This window comes from Myiozetetes cayanensis, unplaced genomic scaffold (genome assembly GCF_022539395.1).
Source record: "Myiozetetes cayanensis isolate MyiCay16 unplaced genomic scaffold, myiCay2020 scf4, whole genome shotgun sequence".
Classification (NCBI taxonomy): domain Eukaryota; kingdom Metazoa; phylum Chordata; class Aves; order Passeriformes; family Tyrannidae; genus Myiozetetes; species Myiozetetes cayanensis.
The window spans coordinates 71990444-72006883 of NW_026087631.1; the positions used below are offsets into that span (position 1 = coordinate 71990444).

General features: G+C 44.0%; 1 protein-coding gene across 1 annotated transcript; it reads right to left on the bottom strand.

Annotated features, from left to right (window-relative positions):
• Nucleotides 1-1303: 1303 nt before the first annotated feature.
• SKA1 (spindle and kinetochore associated complex subunit 1) lies at nucleotides 1304-16440 on the bottom strand. The gene is made up of 7 exons (XM_050329148.1): nucleotides 16322-16440; nucleotides 15496-15599; nucleotides 14730-14854; nucleotides 13681-13772; nucleotides 10000-10173; nucleotides 5842-6011; nucleotides 1304-1762 (listed from the first exon to the last, which is right to left on the bottom strand). The coding sequence occupies exons 2-7, from the start codon at nucleotides 15593-15595 to the stop codon at nucleotides 1614-1616; spliced, it is 810 nt and encodes a 269-aa protein (XP_050185105.1). The 5' UTR covers nucleotides 15596-15599; nucleotides 16322-16440; the 3' UTR covers nucleotides 1304-1613.

A 16440-nucleotide genomic window follows, 5' to 3' on the forward strand; every position in this document is an offset into this window, starting at 1 on the left:
CCGTATTTTGAGGCAACTCACGGAGTTCTCTCCCCAAAACGCTTTGGGAACACCAAAAAACTCACTCAAGAGAAGAGACAGGAGCTCACTGAGCCCCTGGGACGGCTGGGAATGGCTTTCCCAGCTCAAAAGTCAGCACGGACTTTCGGAGGAAGAAAGGTGGAAAGGCACAGTGAGTGACCACAACCCATGGGCAGACCTCCTCGGGAGAAGTGAAACAAAAGAAAACAAGAGAAAACGTTCTGTTAGGACAGGGAATTAAAACAACGAGCACATTTGCGAGAATATGCCCGAGGGAAAATAGTTTAGAAAATTAAAAAACTCCATAGTAACAGACTGAAAGCTGTTAAACAACATCTAATTAAGCACAAACTGCAATCCCCACCACAAAACAGAAGGAGGAGGTAAAAAAAAAGTCACGCAGCAATCAAACTGACCCAGACCAAAACAAGCACTAAGAAAATAAAAATAAAAAACCCCAAACTGTTCAGTGATACCTGAACAGAAAAAAAACTTCTGATGAAACTCTCAGGACTTTACAGTGAACAGGCAAAGCCAAGGTTATGTTGTATATCACCAGGTTTTTGATTTTTAATATCCAACAGAAGGAAAAAGCAATCCCAAGGATCCCAGCCTCCACCTAAGTATAAAAAAACCACTGTCAGCAGGAAACACCCATTGGATTGTGGTGAACACCATTATATGATTTCATCTTGATTCAGCAAGGAAATTCAAATGTTTTGAGAACAGCGAGTTTTAATCATTAAGGACAGGTCTCACAGGATCCCAGAATGGTTTGTGTTGGAAGGGACCTTAAAGCCCACCTCATTTCAGCCCCTGCCATGGGCAGGGACATCTTCCACTAGACCAGGTTGCTCCAAGCCCTGTCCAACATGGCCTTGATCATCTTCCCCAATCATACTTCTAATCAAAACATCAGATGCCTGTCTCCCAGCCTTGTTTGCCCATCATCAAGCTCCTTTTCAAGGCTGCCATAAGTGTTCCACACATGGGACCTCTCCTTACAAAGGAAAGGGCTCACTTTTCACTTGGACGTGGTTCCTCTGGGCCCAGCCGAGGCTCTTCTTGCTTCTTCCCCACAACTTTCAAAGTTAAAGCTACACAGTCACAAAGTAAATGGCACAGGAAGAAAAGTCAACCTGCTGACGCAAAAAAACTCCAAAGCATACAATTAGAATAATAATAAGAAATATTAAAAAAAGGAAATCTGGAAATTGGTTAGAGGCATTAAAAGAAAAAAAAAAAAAAAACCACAACAAATGCTTCCTTTGAGTAGCTCCAGAGTCTTTAATACAATCTCCAAGTCATAAGCACAAAAGGAAAATTATTAATATACAGAGAACTTAACTTTCATGTTCTGACATGAAAATGTGATTAAAGCTGTCTGTAAACAGTTTGCTTTATGGTTCGAATTTGAAACTTACCAAAAGAAAGCAGTTTCCCATAACTTTTCAAAACAAATCTCAAATACCTCGAGGCCATTTGATACTGCCCCCCTTTCCTCGCTCCTGGCTTTCAGAAAATAAGAGAGCTGGAGAGGGGTGCACAAATACAGAAGGTCTCTCTTTTGGGCAGGCAGACCATGGGAAGAGTTAGCAGATGATGTAGTGGACCAGTTTTCCGCTACGGACTTCTCTCAGCCTGTGGCAGTGCCTCAGGATGCTCAGGATGTTGTGGAAGCGCTTGTCCAACGTCAGCTGGGTGAACGCCTTGATATCAGCATCCACAATAAAGAATTCACCTGGAAAACAAATGATGGTTTTGCCAGAGAAAGGACAGGACACACTTAACGTTTCGCGAGTGACACCACCACCTTTTCCTAACAATTCCACACGCTGATGGAAAAGCTACAATCAACAGCAGGAAGGCCTCACGCTACCTTAGGAACTTCGTTCTGCTTTATAAATTCGCCATCAGAAAGAGAATTACCAGCCCTCCCATGAGGTTCAGACACCCTGCATTATCCTCAGGCCCCACTCAGTGAGCTCTGTCTCCCAGCAGGAACTCAAGTTCTGGAATTGGCTCTTTCCAAAGAGGAGGACAGAGCCCTGCATACGTCAGAGCTACGCAGCCCACCATTCCCTCGACTTCCATCCGATTTGGAAAAGAGTAATTCATCATTACTTAAGGAAATGCAAGAGAAAGACCAACCAATTGTAGCAGCATCCTCCCTGTGTCTCTAAGAAAATGGCACAGGAAGGTCCTGCATCAGACAGAGCTGGCGGCTCACGTCATCTTGTAGCTGATTAACTAATTCCATAAGGAAATTCTCATTGCAATTCAGGCTGCCCAGGGCAGTGGTGGAGTCATCATCCCTGGAAGTGTTCAGAAAATGTGAGGACGTGGCACCTGAGGACGTGTTTTAGTGGTGAAGATGGTGCTGGGTTGGTGGTTGGAATTTGTGATCTTTTAGAGGCCTGTTCCAACCTAAATGACTCCACGATTCTAAGCGTGTGTATTATCTAAGTATATTCCATGGCTGTGATTTCATACTCAGTCTTTACCCACTGCTCAGATAGGAGATAATTACAGGTAAAAAGACTGAATATTTAATGCTTCCTGCAACATGGCACAAGGTTTTGACCACGTATCTCCACAAAACTGTAAGAAAGAAAAGCAGTCTGAAACCAGGGATGTGCTAATTGAGGTACAAAGAAATGTCCAATTAGCTTTAAGAGGGGAGGTAGAAGGAAGCACTTCCAAGTCTAATGAGAAGGAACACACAAGAGTAGGGGTGTTTTAGCTTGGAAAAATAAGATAGCTTTCTCCCTCCTCAATTTATCCTTTAAGGCAGAGGCTGTGACACCTAAGACACCAGAAAGAAGAGATGCTCTATTAAAGTTATTAGAGGGTCCTTAGAGTTTAACTGGAGAGAATATAGCTGATGCAAGCTGGAAAGCTGAAGCTGCCAGTGAAGGACTAAGGTCACAGAGTATTTATAAGCATAATGCTCCCCAAAATATCCTTATCCAGAGCGGAAGAATAACGGGTCGTGTTTTCTCACAGACTGGTCCACTTTGAGAGCTGGTGACACTTGTCTAATAGAAAGTAGAATCTTCCAGAGACAACAGCTGTCAAAATCTAGATCTCTCCCAAACAGGAAACTATGCTGGAATCTCAGAGCTTGTAACACCACTGAACTCCCATGCAGACAAGAAGTGTGAAGTTTGTTTACCAGGAAAAGAAGAAAACCTGCATAACTGCTTAAAATACAAGTACCATTGGATGGAGACCACTTACAAGTTCCAGTAACAGGGCATTAAACCCAAAGTGTTAGGAGCCCAGGGATAACCTGCACACTGGTCAGTCTATCAGGGGAACACCAGAATGTCCTGAATTTTGGTAAGATTTCTTCTTATATTTGCCCAGAATTCAGGGCAGCAATGTTCAGCATAGCAGGATCCTTTTATGAAGAAACCAGAGCTGGATGAAGGGTGGTGGTTTGGTCCACGCACTAAACAACTAAACTAAACTACCTGAATCACCTTACTGGCTGCAAGTTACTCTGGTAAACCAGGCAGCATCTTTCCTCATCTTGAAATCAGAGAACAGGTCAGCTGGCAATCAGCCCAGGCTGGGAAACTCTGGGAATTCTAAGCAGAGGGTCACTCACAGTAGAGATTTAAGCAAACAAATCAATGAATGCACAACCTCATCCTGCAAAATGCAATGGATAAAGACATTTAATCATTTTGTGCTGGCCAGATAAGAACTGTCTGACAGCCTGCCAGACCTTTTCTCTAGACTTTCTGGATGATTAGTCACGAAAAAAACCCCTAAACAAAACAACCTACCACACAAACACACACACTCTATCAGATGCTGAATGTCCAACTGTCCAGCATAAACAGGAAAATAAGACTGTCTCTCAGGTGCTAGAAGAAATGAAACACCTCAATCTTTCAGATTTAAAACCCCCACATTTCTGCCAGAAATTTCTGACTAGCTGTAGCTTTCTCAAGTTGCTGGGAAGGGTTCTTCACTGCAGTCAAGGCTCCTGTGGATCATGGAGCAGCATTCCAGGCCTAGGGGGTCTCCTTCCTAATGTTTAGCCTGTCCTCAATAACCATGGTCTCAAACCCCTTACTGTAGTCCAAAGGACAGGAACAGTTAAACCAAAAGTATGCTGCAAATTAAGAGTGATGAAGAAGGTATTTTAAGAAATCCCAGATTAATATAAGCCGTTATTAGACTGAGGCAAAACATTTCTAGAGAAACTAAACCATCGGAGCCCCTATCGGAAGCCAGCCAATGAAGGTACCCAGCTGCATGTGTTCAGTATGATTGCAGTACAGTCCTTTAAACACTGACCTCTGCATGACAGGTGAGACCCCACCTGGAGTCCTGTGTCCAGCCCTGGGACTGCAATATAACAAAGATGTGGAGCTGCTGGAGCCAGCCCAGAGGAGGCCACGGAGATGCTGCCAGGGCTGGAGCCCCTCTGCTCTGGAGCCGGGCTGGGAGAGCTGGGGGGGTTCACCTGGAGAAGAGAAGGCTCCAGGGAGACCTGAGAGCCCCTTGCAGGGCCTAAAGGGGCTCCAGGAGAGCTGGGGAGGGACTGGGGACAAGGGATGGAGGGACAGGACACAGGGAATGGCTTCCCACTGCCAGAGGGCAGGGACAGATGGGATATTGGGAAGGCATTGCTGTCTGTGAGGGTGGGCAGGCCCTGGCACAGGTTGGCCAGAGAAGCTGTGGCTGCCCCTGGATCCCTGGAAGTGTCCAAGGCCAGGTTGGACGGGGCTGGGAGCAACCTGGTCTAGTGGAAGGTGTCCCTGCCCGTGGCAGGGGGGTGGAATGAGATGATCATGAAGGCCCTTTCCAACCCAAACTGGTCCATGATCCTATGCCTATCCTATAGGCCTCAAAATAAAGTGACAGGCAGGTCCATCAGACCAGAGCTCCTTCCCTACAGAAAAGCTGCATTTAGAATCCAGAAGCGAGTGATGTAATCACCATACTGTAACACTGAGAGTCTTGAACAGCAACAAAATCTAAGCAAGAACAAGTTGCAGTTTGTCATAAAGTGCCTCCTGAGTACACAGTGAGCGCTCAGGGCAGAATGTTCTCACATTCTGTCCAGGCCAGAAACAGGGAGGTGGGTGCCAAGGTGTTGTCAGAGAAAGTTCTTTTTTCCGTGAGACAGAACAGAGTTTGCTCCACTCTTTATGTCTGAACTTGGAAGCGTGAGGGCATTCTGAGGGCATGGCCAAGCTCGGCATGTGCAGTACACCCCTCCAGGAACTATTACATACTTGTTCTCAGAAGGAAAGGAATGTCAAAAAGGAGATTTTAATATCAGAGATTTGCTGTGCCACATATTTTTGGAAAAGCTAACCTGCAAGTACAACTTCCTTTTCAATTGAGGGCAAGGTATTTTGATTGATTTTCACTCCCTCTATGCTTTTAAGAGAAGAAAACTTCTTAAGATTATCAGACGGACCTGTCTCTCCCACAGAGCCAGTGCAGCACGATTGATTAGCCAGACTTCCCAACTTCAGAGCAAATTTTTAATAGTTCGTGTCCATCCTAGCTTAAAAACTGAAAACACAGTTCATAGGTTTTGTTTATCAAACTGGGAGTTTCCAGAACTTGTAGTGATTCCAAACTAAATCTTTGTGCACGCGAAGTTTCTGCCACGACACACCATGGAAATGACGTGTTTTCAGTGAAAACACACAAAAAGGGACCAAGTCAGTTATGGGATAACTCTTTAGTCAAAAATACTGGAAAAAAAGTTCAGTATTATCATACTTGTGCTGCAGCATCCAAGTGTTACTAATTAGGTACTAAAAAAGGGGGAGGGGGGGGGAGAAATACCTTTTGTATCCTTAGTTTCTTCTTCTATGAACCTGCTGTAGAGGTTTCTGGCAGTAAAGGTCATAGATTTCAGAGGCCGATGCATGATCTTGTACTTGCCCACGACGGCCTTGTTGATCTCTTCAATAACTGCATTAATCTGATTGTATCCTAAGCGACCTTTCAGATACCTACAGATGGAAAATAAAAACCAGTAACCAGAAAGTCGCAAAGTTCCTTGTTTATTTCTCTCTTTCATCAGCCTTAACTGAACAAGCCATTCCTAGTTAGAGGCAGTTTCTCCTGCTTTGTGTTAATGAACAAATGTAGTAGTTAATTCTGTTCATTTCCTTGATGGTTTTACAATCTTAAAGGTAAAAAAGACATGACAAATCCTAAACCAGAAATGTGAAATAGTAGAAAGCTAAATGAAGAAGTGAAATATATCCAGTGTTTAAGCTGTACAAAGCCTTTCAAAATGGAATAAAGGTTGCTTTTATAGCATTCCACTTAAACTACAAACACAGAAAAATCAAGTAACTTTGCAGAAAACATGGCATGATGTTTGCCTAAGAGCACAGTTTGGGTCATATTATCATCACAAATAACCTGTGTTTGATCTCACATCCTTTTATTTGGTGGGTTTTTTTGAAGAATTACCAGTTTTGTGTTGTCTTCTGTATTTCACTGTGCAGCCTACTGAGCTGTACAGACAGTGTTCTGCACCAGTAAGATCCACTTTTGAACTTTCAGAGCATTTCATAAAACCAGTACTAGAAGAATAAGATCTGTTGATAACAGCCTGGAGGTACAGGAAGCACAGAAGATAAAACCAAAGCCATGTGGAAAAAAACTAGAACACTGGGATAATTTGCAAGTAAGGCTATTCAGTATTTAGAGATATAAAGGCATGCCTTTAAGGAAAAGGAACAGTGCTGCAAACTGAGAAGCCATTATATAAAAATGAAATTTGAAACTGAAATAACAACACAACCCCTCCCAAAAACATGGCAGTAAAAGCCAGGCCAACCTGCGCTATCCTGTGACCATCACTCCGTTGCTGCAGCAAACCAAATGCCTTTGGAAAACATACAGAGAATGAATTTAAAGCAGAAGTGGCTAATCAATTACAAGTTCAATATTCCAAATCAGAAGGTGGGCAGGATTCTTTTTTTACCACTGCCAACTAAAAATAAGTGTTTGCTGTAGACTTCAATAACAGCCAGTCCCTGCTGCCAGGTCCACACAAGGTGTGTAAAACCTCCTGAATTCAAAGTAACTGCTCTTATTTCAGACCAAGTCTGAAATTTAGTTGCCGTGAAGTTACTGGCGGCTGACTTTCAACTTCATTGATACTTCTTAGATTAATCCAAAGTTGGAGGTGCGGCCATTTTTTAATTGTAAAAACGATCTATTTTGCACTACCACCCCTGAGACGCAGCCACAGCACAAACAACACAGCCTACAACCACAGGAAGGCTTTGCCTGTACGCATTAACTGCTCTTTATTGCTCTGTCTGCCTCCCTCAGACACAGGGGAATGTGCAGAGCTATGAAGGCCGAGCCCAGAGGTGCAGAATACCCGTGTTTAAATTCCTGTGCTCCCGCTACCAACAGACACACAGTGAACACACTTAATAAAGCCAAGGGAGCACCTCAACCCATCCTGAAGCTGAAACAGAGAAGCAGGATTGGGTTGCCTAAACCTAAGAAACGAGGGCTCCAAGAGGCCCTCAGGCACCCAAGTCTGAAATCAAATGCTCTCAAAACCGAGCGGAATTTTTATTCTGTGAATAACTAAGGATCATAAAAACTCCAGCTGTTCCACAGACCCCTCGTGTTTCTACCCAACCATGGGTGGAAAACCTGTCAATGCTGACATTCATTTCAGTCCATACATACACTAATATAAAAATACAAAGTCGAGAAGTTCCAAATCCAGTCGTTTAATTCAGATTTAAAATAACTTTAAAATCCGCTTCACTATTCCAAAAGCAGTAAAAACAAGTGACCCAATTTCGTCTTCTAATCCACAGAAGCCCTTTTTCGAAACATTCTTTTCCATAGGTATGAAAACCAAAGCACAGTGGTGTGTTCCTCAGAGAAAAGGAGCGCATCAGTGTATATCTTATATAGCACACTAAAAGAGATAAACCTCTTAATGGCCACCACCTGCTCCCTCAAAAATGCTTAGGCTAAAGGAAACATATTCCCTCAAGTTAACCATCCTCTGGAGCTCGAGATTCATAATGAACGTGCAGATTCTAAAATATTTTAAGCAGTAAACATTTTAGAAAGGAGTAAGAATTTTAGACACAGAATATAGAAAGCATTTCCCTTTGCCCTGAACTCAGCGTTAACTGAGACGGATACTGTGAAATTTCCTTTCTCTTCCTCAAAAATTATGCCTTTCTGGAACAGATTTGAAGGGTAAGATAATTTGCAAGTCTCTGACCACAGAATAGAATGGCGCGATTGTTTGGGTTGGAAAGAACCTTTTAAGATCATCGAGTCCAACCGTGATCCTATGTCAGAACCAGTGCTGACCTGGAGAACTGGGATCTGAACCTAATCCTCGCTCTTCCAAGGAAATACGTGTTTGGTGTAAGAAAATTTGGGTCACAAATATCTGCTGCTTAGATTTGATCAAACAGTACGCGAAATCACAAGTACTCCCTCAATCTTGTACTACAACATTGCCAGGCAACAGTGGTACTGGTAGATTAATAGATCTATGTAAATTCATGTAAATCTTCCTCCACAGAACAAACATGCTTTTCCCAGCTGAATAAAATTATTTCTAGAGCTCCACCAGCACAGTCTAAGATGTAACCTCTCTGTAAACCTGCAGTGGATAAGGAAAGGCTCCATCTGGCCTCTGTCCCCACCCTCTGTGTCCATGAACAGCAGTGGAAATTCTTCTATTTTCAAGGATGATCACCGAATCCTGCAGGTTGGAAAAGCCCTCTGAGATCATCAAGTCCAACCCTTCCCCCAGCACTGCCAAGGCCACCACTAACCCAAGTCCCCCAAGTGCCACAACTACCTGCCTCGTGACGTGGAAGAGCACAGCTTTAACTGGAAGTTAAAACAATATTTATTTGGAATGGTCTGTGTCTACTTCTCTTGCCAGAGCAGAGATAAACACCAAAGATTCCCATGCTCCAGCTTTACCCTTCCATTATTTTATCAGGGGAGAACTACCTAAGGGAGTAAATACAAAAAATAATAGAGGTGATCTGCAGAATAAAAGCACCAGGTGCATGCTCTTTTATGAAGTAACCAGAAGTCCTTTATCATCAGCTCAACATTCAGGATAAAAAAGAAAATACACACGGCTCACCTGAAAATTTTGAAAGCTATTGGAAAAATTGTTGGAAAGCCTCAAGTAAAATACAGACTCAGAAACATATTTCATATTGAAACGGGTATTGTTAGGGAACACACTGAATCTAGAGCCTCAATAACAATTTAGCCTTAGGCATCAAGAGAAATTTCTCCTTTTTTGCAGAAATATTTATCCTTGCCCCCAAAAAGCCATTTAAGAAAAGTTACTCCCATGTGACAGACTTCAGACAAGGATATCCATTAATCAGGTCCCAATGTTAGGGAAAAATACCCACAGCTTTCTATTGAATCTGAGAATTTCAGTGCAAAGTGTTATTTCCTTGAAACAAGTCTGATTTTCTTTGTTGTCTGAAAACAGATTGAAATCAAGAATTGAAGTTTCCAGAAACCAATACCTGGGTCAAATAAAACCCGCATTTATGATTCTTTTTCCTTCCAGCTGTAAACAAACCTTTCATCTTATGAGATGATGGCTCTTTTTTTTTTTTTTTTTTTTTTGGTCAGTTCTCAAAACAAGAAGAGAATTCACCTGTAAGCCAATAAATTTCTGTTCATACAATTACAGTGACTTTTGCAGTAAGAGGTTTGGGGTTTACCTGATTAGTTCTGATCTTCCCAATAAAAGGCAAGACACTAATAATTTCATTTTCAGGTTTGCCAGTGCTGCATTTCAACTATTTGGAGCTATTACCATGATGTTTCACCCTGTGCCATATTTAAAGTTTCAAGCCATCTCTGTCAGTCCCAGTTCTGCAGGAGGTCACTTTCCCAAACCTGTGTTTGCCACCCAAACTGACATGACAGGGTGTAAGGAAAGCCACGCTTACTTACGCAGGAACAAGTGCAAATTCTTCTGCCGTTATTAATGCCATGTTTTTAATGACTCTTTTCGCTTTTGCAGGTTGCTTGGCAGGTTCAGGTTTCTTGGCATGTTCAGGTCTCTTGGCAGGTTCAGGTTCTGCCACTTTCATTTGTTCTTCGTGTTTCACAGTTGGCACAGGGACGCTGCGAAATGAATGAATATCAAGTGTATAAATGGCAGATAAGTAGTGAGGAGAATTCCACTACGTTATCAAGTCTGCTTACTCACAGATGTAAATCCTAATCCACCTGTTAAGAGGGATGAACACAATTAATGACATTCCACAAAACAAAAGCAAACACAGCAAGCCCACTCCCATTTCAAACTGCATCCTTCAGGTGACTTCATCACAGCTCTTGGTTTCTCTGCTCCAGAGGCTGCTAGCAGGTGAGTTGGAAGCAGTCCAAACGCAGCACGGCGCAGCTCAGAATTCAATGTACCATTACATTTCACAGAACACGAGGCCTGGCTTTTTATCAGATGAACCACAGCACAGAGCTGCAGATTTGAAATACTTCAGAGCTCTTTGAAACAAGTTCAAATCTTGGAAAGCCTGACTCATCCATTAATCTTTTGAAGCAAAGAAATTCAACAACATCCAGCAGACCGGGATTTTTTTAGTATTTTCTTTTTTTTTTTTTTTTTAGGCAAGATCCCCAAAGTCAAAGAATTTCCTGCTTTGAGTGGTTATTAGAGCATTATTTTTTTAAATTCACCCTTCCTCTAAAGGCTCAGCTTAGAGCCTCAAACCCAGAGTGATTTCCCAGCCACCCACCCAGAGGCTCCTTGGCATGAGGACAGCAAAGAGGATACATTTGGCTGTTGGAGCATATGGACATCATTGGGATGTGCAACAAAATTAACTAAAGCAGTACAGAGCTGACCTGGCATAAGAAACTGATCCTCCACTTTGATCTGACCTTCCTGCAAGAGATTCTTGTTTGATGTGGGGCCCCACAGCCAGCGAACGGCACAGCAGGGCCCCATCTGTGGACCCCGGGGCTGGGATTTGAGGTGTCACTTGATGTGACACACCCAAGCCCAGTGTCCCCGTCCCAGGGAAGAAAAGTGCCACCTGCTGGACTCCCCAGCAGCCTGGCCGGTGACAGGGACGGGAGCAGCTCAGCACCCTGACACAACTCAGAGCCCTTCTGAAACCCTGGACACCGATAGCTAAACCTCCTCCGATGTAAACATCTGAAAAACATCTGTTTAGGTCAGAACAACAACAACAACAACATGAATCCCAGCATCCTTGGAGATAGCAGGGAATGTCGACAAAGAGGAGGGAAGGGAAGCAGGGGGGATTCTGGGTGGTATTGGAGGTGGGTTTGGAATGGAAGGATAAAAGCAAGGACAGAGGGAAGAGAGTTCACATCTTGAAACTTCACTCCTCCCACGCTCCCACACTCCTGGCAACCATCCTACTGCAACAATGGTTCTACGTGGTTCCTCATCCCCAGGTGCTTTTGCTTTGTGTTTCCACCCAATCCCTTGACCCTGAATTGCTGCAGTGACGTGGTACAGATATAGTTCACCGTGACCTGAACCATGAGAACAAAGAACTGACGCTTGTTTACAAAATCTGGCCTTGGCATAGTGAGAAACTGCTCTCAGTAAACACCTGGGATAAAAAGGTTTTGAGAGACATCGAACTTGCTTTTTATTTCAGTGAGATTCCACTGGTAAACAAGAAAAGAAAACCCCAAGAACACAGGAGGGAAACAATAGCTAAAGCCATGAATCGTTCAATTCATCTGCGTGGGTGTTTTCATTCTCCCGGGGGTTTCAGGGCCTGTCTCACCAGCCTTCAAGTGCTGGCTCTGCTTTCTGCATTATCCCATGACAGTCACTCGGCAGTCCATTAGTACCCCCATCCCCACACATTCGGGGACATAAGGGAACAGAAATGGAGGAGGTCAGCGGAGGAAGGTTTGGGGAAGAGGACTGAAAACGTATCGGAGGTGATATGGTGGATTCTGATCAATTATGTCCTGTCTTGCACTTCCTTGACCCTCCACTGCACAACACGGTGAACACCAGGAAGTGACAAGGTGAGGACAAAAGGAGAAAGCGTGTTTTAACAAGAGGGATTAACATATAATGTGTCATTACCCAGGAGAAATCAACAACAAACTAACACTGATGGAACAGCAGTTGTGAGCTGGCAGAGCACAGTCTGTAGAAAATGACCAGAAAAGCTTGGTTGGCTTTACATATGTGGTTCTGTCCAGAGCAGGAAGGACCAGCTAAAGTCATATTGCAATTAACTTCTTGATCACGAGCAGGACAATATTGGAAGGGAAACCAACACCCCAAAGAACCTTTCTGATATGAGAGGTGGCACAATCACTAAATAAGCCTCATTTGCATCTAAACAATTTCCAGGAGCTGACACAAACTTAGCACAAAGGGTTTCCTGAATTAAGAAAGCAGGTTGTGACAAGGAAGGTAGAACCCCATCAATAATTTCTGAAGGACTTCAGTTCTTTCACACACACACACAAAAAGTAACATTTAAATTGAAAAGGAACCAGACGCCTCTAGACACATTTTGAGAGACTGTTTCCTAATCTGAGGGCTCATGTCCAAAGAGCTGCAATCAGAAGAAGCTCCTGCAAAAGTCATCTCTCCACCAGCTAAGACTAATCTGAGTTTCAATAAAATCAGTACCTACACCAATGAGAATGTTGCTATGCACCAACTAAAATTACAGCTAACTTTTCTCTTCTGGAACCCTACTTCCACATACTTAAACCTTTTGCTTTGCTGGAATGCACCTGTAATGTTTTCAGCCTGAGGCTTGTCTGGCATCAGGAACCAGACCAAGGTACAAAGCTGAGATATTGAGGGCACATACTGGAAGCACTGAGTTCAAACAGACTGATGAACTGCCTTCTGACAAGGCTGGAAACAAGTCTTGGGATCCCCAGATATTGAGACTCCGGAAGAGATCCCCACCTGGCACACACTAACATTACTCATAAATAAAAAGCAATTCCAGGAGGCCAGAGAAAGAGCCGAGAAACTCAGTCAGAGTTACAATTGTCTTGGAAGCCTTCTGAATAACAGCTGTTGTTTCCCACACTTGTGTGCCATTCTCACACTTGAGCCACTTGGTTCTGAACAGCTCCTTGCCACAGCCCTCTCCAAGGGAGGGGATGTCATGGCAGGGAAAGGAGAACAAAAAAACCCCGACTATAATTCAAAGCCCCACAGAAAGATGATCAAGTCAGAGGATCTTTTTAAATTATGTTTTGAAGGACAGGGGTGATCTTCACTTCCAATGACGTAGCACTGGGATCACTAACCCACCCTTCAATCCACAGGCACTACAGTTATAAAATCAGTGTGTTTGTGATTTTAAAGCAAGGAGTGTTTACATTCATAGAAGCCCTTGCTTTCTACTGCACCACACCTGCCACTGGAAGCTTCCATTGGAAAAACTTGCTATTTTATGGACTTTACCTGGATTTTTTAGGCTGGTAGCATGAGCCTGGACAGGAGCAAACTCCAGAATTGATAGATACAACACCCTTGGCTCCCAAAATTTCAGAGTTAACGTAGAGTGAAAGGAGCAGAGCTGCACAGTGCTGCAGCTGGACACTGCCAGGAGCAGCCTGACATCTCCATGCTCATGTACCACATACCTCTTCTGAGCTGGCTTAGGCAGGTGGGGAGGAATGTGTGCAAGGAGGTGCTGTGCTTCTTTTAGATCTCTCTCGGCAGCCTGCTGGAGCTCCTGAAATTAATGTGAGACTTCATCAGAGAGCTTAACCCACCGACGTCAGGCAAGTAAAGTCAGGGCAATACTAAATTAATTTTCAGCTTTATTAAGAGGTGTCCTTTGCTCCCTCCCTGTCATCTTGCCTCTTTACCCCATCATTTCCCAGCAGGAACTAGTAAAGCTCAGAGAAACAGAGCGGGGAGTGTCTGTCCTTGCCCTCCAAGTGCCTGAGAAATCTGAGCAGGCAAATGCAAATCTTTAACAATGCACAACTAGCAAGGTCTGAGTAGGGGAGTGGTGGTAGTGACGAAGAGATACCACAGCACACTCACCTACATTCCCCAAACAACCCATTCCACACACTAGAATAGATAAATATTCTAATTAAACAGTTTCTGTAGCTATTGGAAAGCTGTGTAAGTTGAACCGTTCTTTAGATCACAGTATCTATTACGATAAAAACATGGTTTTGAGGTCAGTGATAAAGACATGCTTCTAATGGCCCCCAACTGAAGGAGGGGAAGGTTTAGGTTAAGTACTAGAAAGAAATTCCTCCCTGTGAGGGTGGGGAGGCCCTGGCACAGGTTGCCTAGAGCAGCTGTGGCTGCCCTTGGACTTCTGGAAGTGTCCAAGGTCAGGATGGACGGGGCTTGGAGCAACCCAGGATAGTGGAAGGTGTCCCTGCCCATGGCAGGGGGTTGGAACAAGATAAGCTTTAAGGTCTCTTCCAACCCAAACCATTCTGTGATTCTATGATTCCATGTATAAACCTTGCAAAACAAAATTTTTAATGTTCTTTAGCTGGAGAACTGCTTAATAAGCCATCAGTAAGGCTGTTCCAAGCCCCAGTTTCTCTTCCAAGAATGTGCATCCAAACATACCACTGAGGATCTAGTAAAAAAACAACTACACACTTATCAAAGACTTCTTTGAATCTTGTAGTATTTTACGAACAAGAAAAAAAAATATTACTTGTAGCAAATGCTTCATTTTTTCCTGCTGATTAACTTCAGTTTCCATTTTATCCAGGAGAACATTCAAGAGGATCATATCTTTTCCTATTTTCTGGAGAAGACCTTTGAGGTGTTTTTCTTTACCTGTCAAAGAGAGAATGTTAAGCCACAAAACCTCCAACAAAAAAAAACCAACAAAATCCCGTTTCCCTCCCCTCCACAAGCAGTGATTACCTACTAACTCTACACTCCCCAGCTGCCATATCCTCCCACCCAGAAGCAGCAAGTCAAGCTGTCGTACTCCACACAGCCAACAGAGCTCATGGAATCATTCAGTTTGGAAAAGCCCTCTAAGACCACGGAGTCCAACTGTACCCCAGCACTGCCCAGGCCACCACTAACCCGTGTCCCCAGGTGCCACATCCACACGGCTTTTAACCCCCTCCTGGGATGGGGACACCCTGAGCAGCCTGTGCCAGGGCTGGACAACCCTTTCCATGAAGTAGTTGTTCCCAAGATCCAACCTAAACCCCCCTGGCACAATCTGAGGCCATTTCCCCTTGTCCCGTCACTTGTTTCCTGGCAGCAGAGCCCAAGATCCCCTCCTTCCCCAGCTCCTGTCAGGGAGTTGCAGAGCCAGAAGGTCCTTCCTGAGCCTCCTTTTCTCCAGGCTGAGCCCCCCAAGCTGCTCCAGACCCTTCCCCAGCTCCCTTCCGTTCTCCAGCCCCTCAGTGTTTTTCTTGAAGTGGGGTGCAAACCCAAACCCCACTGTTAATCTCATTTACCTATTTTTCTTAATTTAAAATATTTTTTAATATTTGAAATCTTCGTGTTGATGTGTAAGCAGAAATCTTCCATCACTGTGGATTCCGTATCCTCCATCATCCCACTGAAGGGCAACAAAAACAAAGGCAGGAATTTAAGAAAGGCCCAACCTGAAACACTGTGCACAAAAGCAAAGTTTTCAGAAGGACCCCGATCTGCCGAAGAAGCAAAGGGAACTTAAATGGAGCAGTAAATATTGTAATTCCCCTTTGTCTTACTGAATTCTGAAGGCAGGAGAGGAAGGACAAAGTGAGTGACATCAGACAATAAATTTCCCTGAACTCAGTGATCAGTGGTGTGTGTGATATCAGTGCAGCAATTCCTCATGAAACCGGGAACATCCTTATTATATTGAAGTGTCCACTAATCAAGGAGTTGGAAATTTACTGAAATAATCAAGAAGTACCTGCTTTATCCAAAGGAGTTCTTTAAGTCTCTCTCAAGGAGATTACATCAGTGATTAGTGTTTAAAAAAAAAAAAAAAAACAAAAGAAATTGTGTTAGCAGAGTATGGAGGCACAAAAAGAGCGTTATACATCGACTACAGTCTTTAGTAATAGAATCGTTAACCCTATTATAGACAATAGTTGATAAGGTTATAAAACGAGACAAAACCCTCGCATTTAGCACCGTGGCCGCTTGCACTGAGCGCTTACACAGCTCCCTCCGGCGGCTCGCACCTGGAAACGAAGCTTTCGCTTCTCTTTTACCTTAGAACACTGCCGAACTACCCGCGCTTTGCTAACTCGGCTGTCGGACAGCCGCCGCTCTTACGGCGCTCCATACCTGAGGGAAGCCGGCTTCCTGACGGGGAACGGGACGCCCTGAGGGGCGGCCGAGGTCACCCGCACACGCGGCGGCGGCGGCGCCCCTTTCTCCTTACGGCGCCCGGTCCCCAGCGCGAG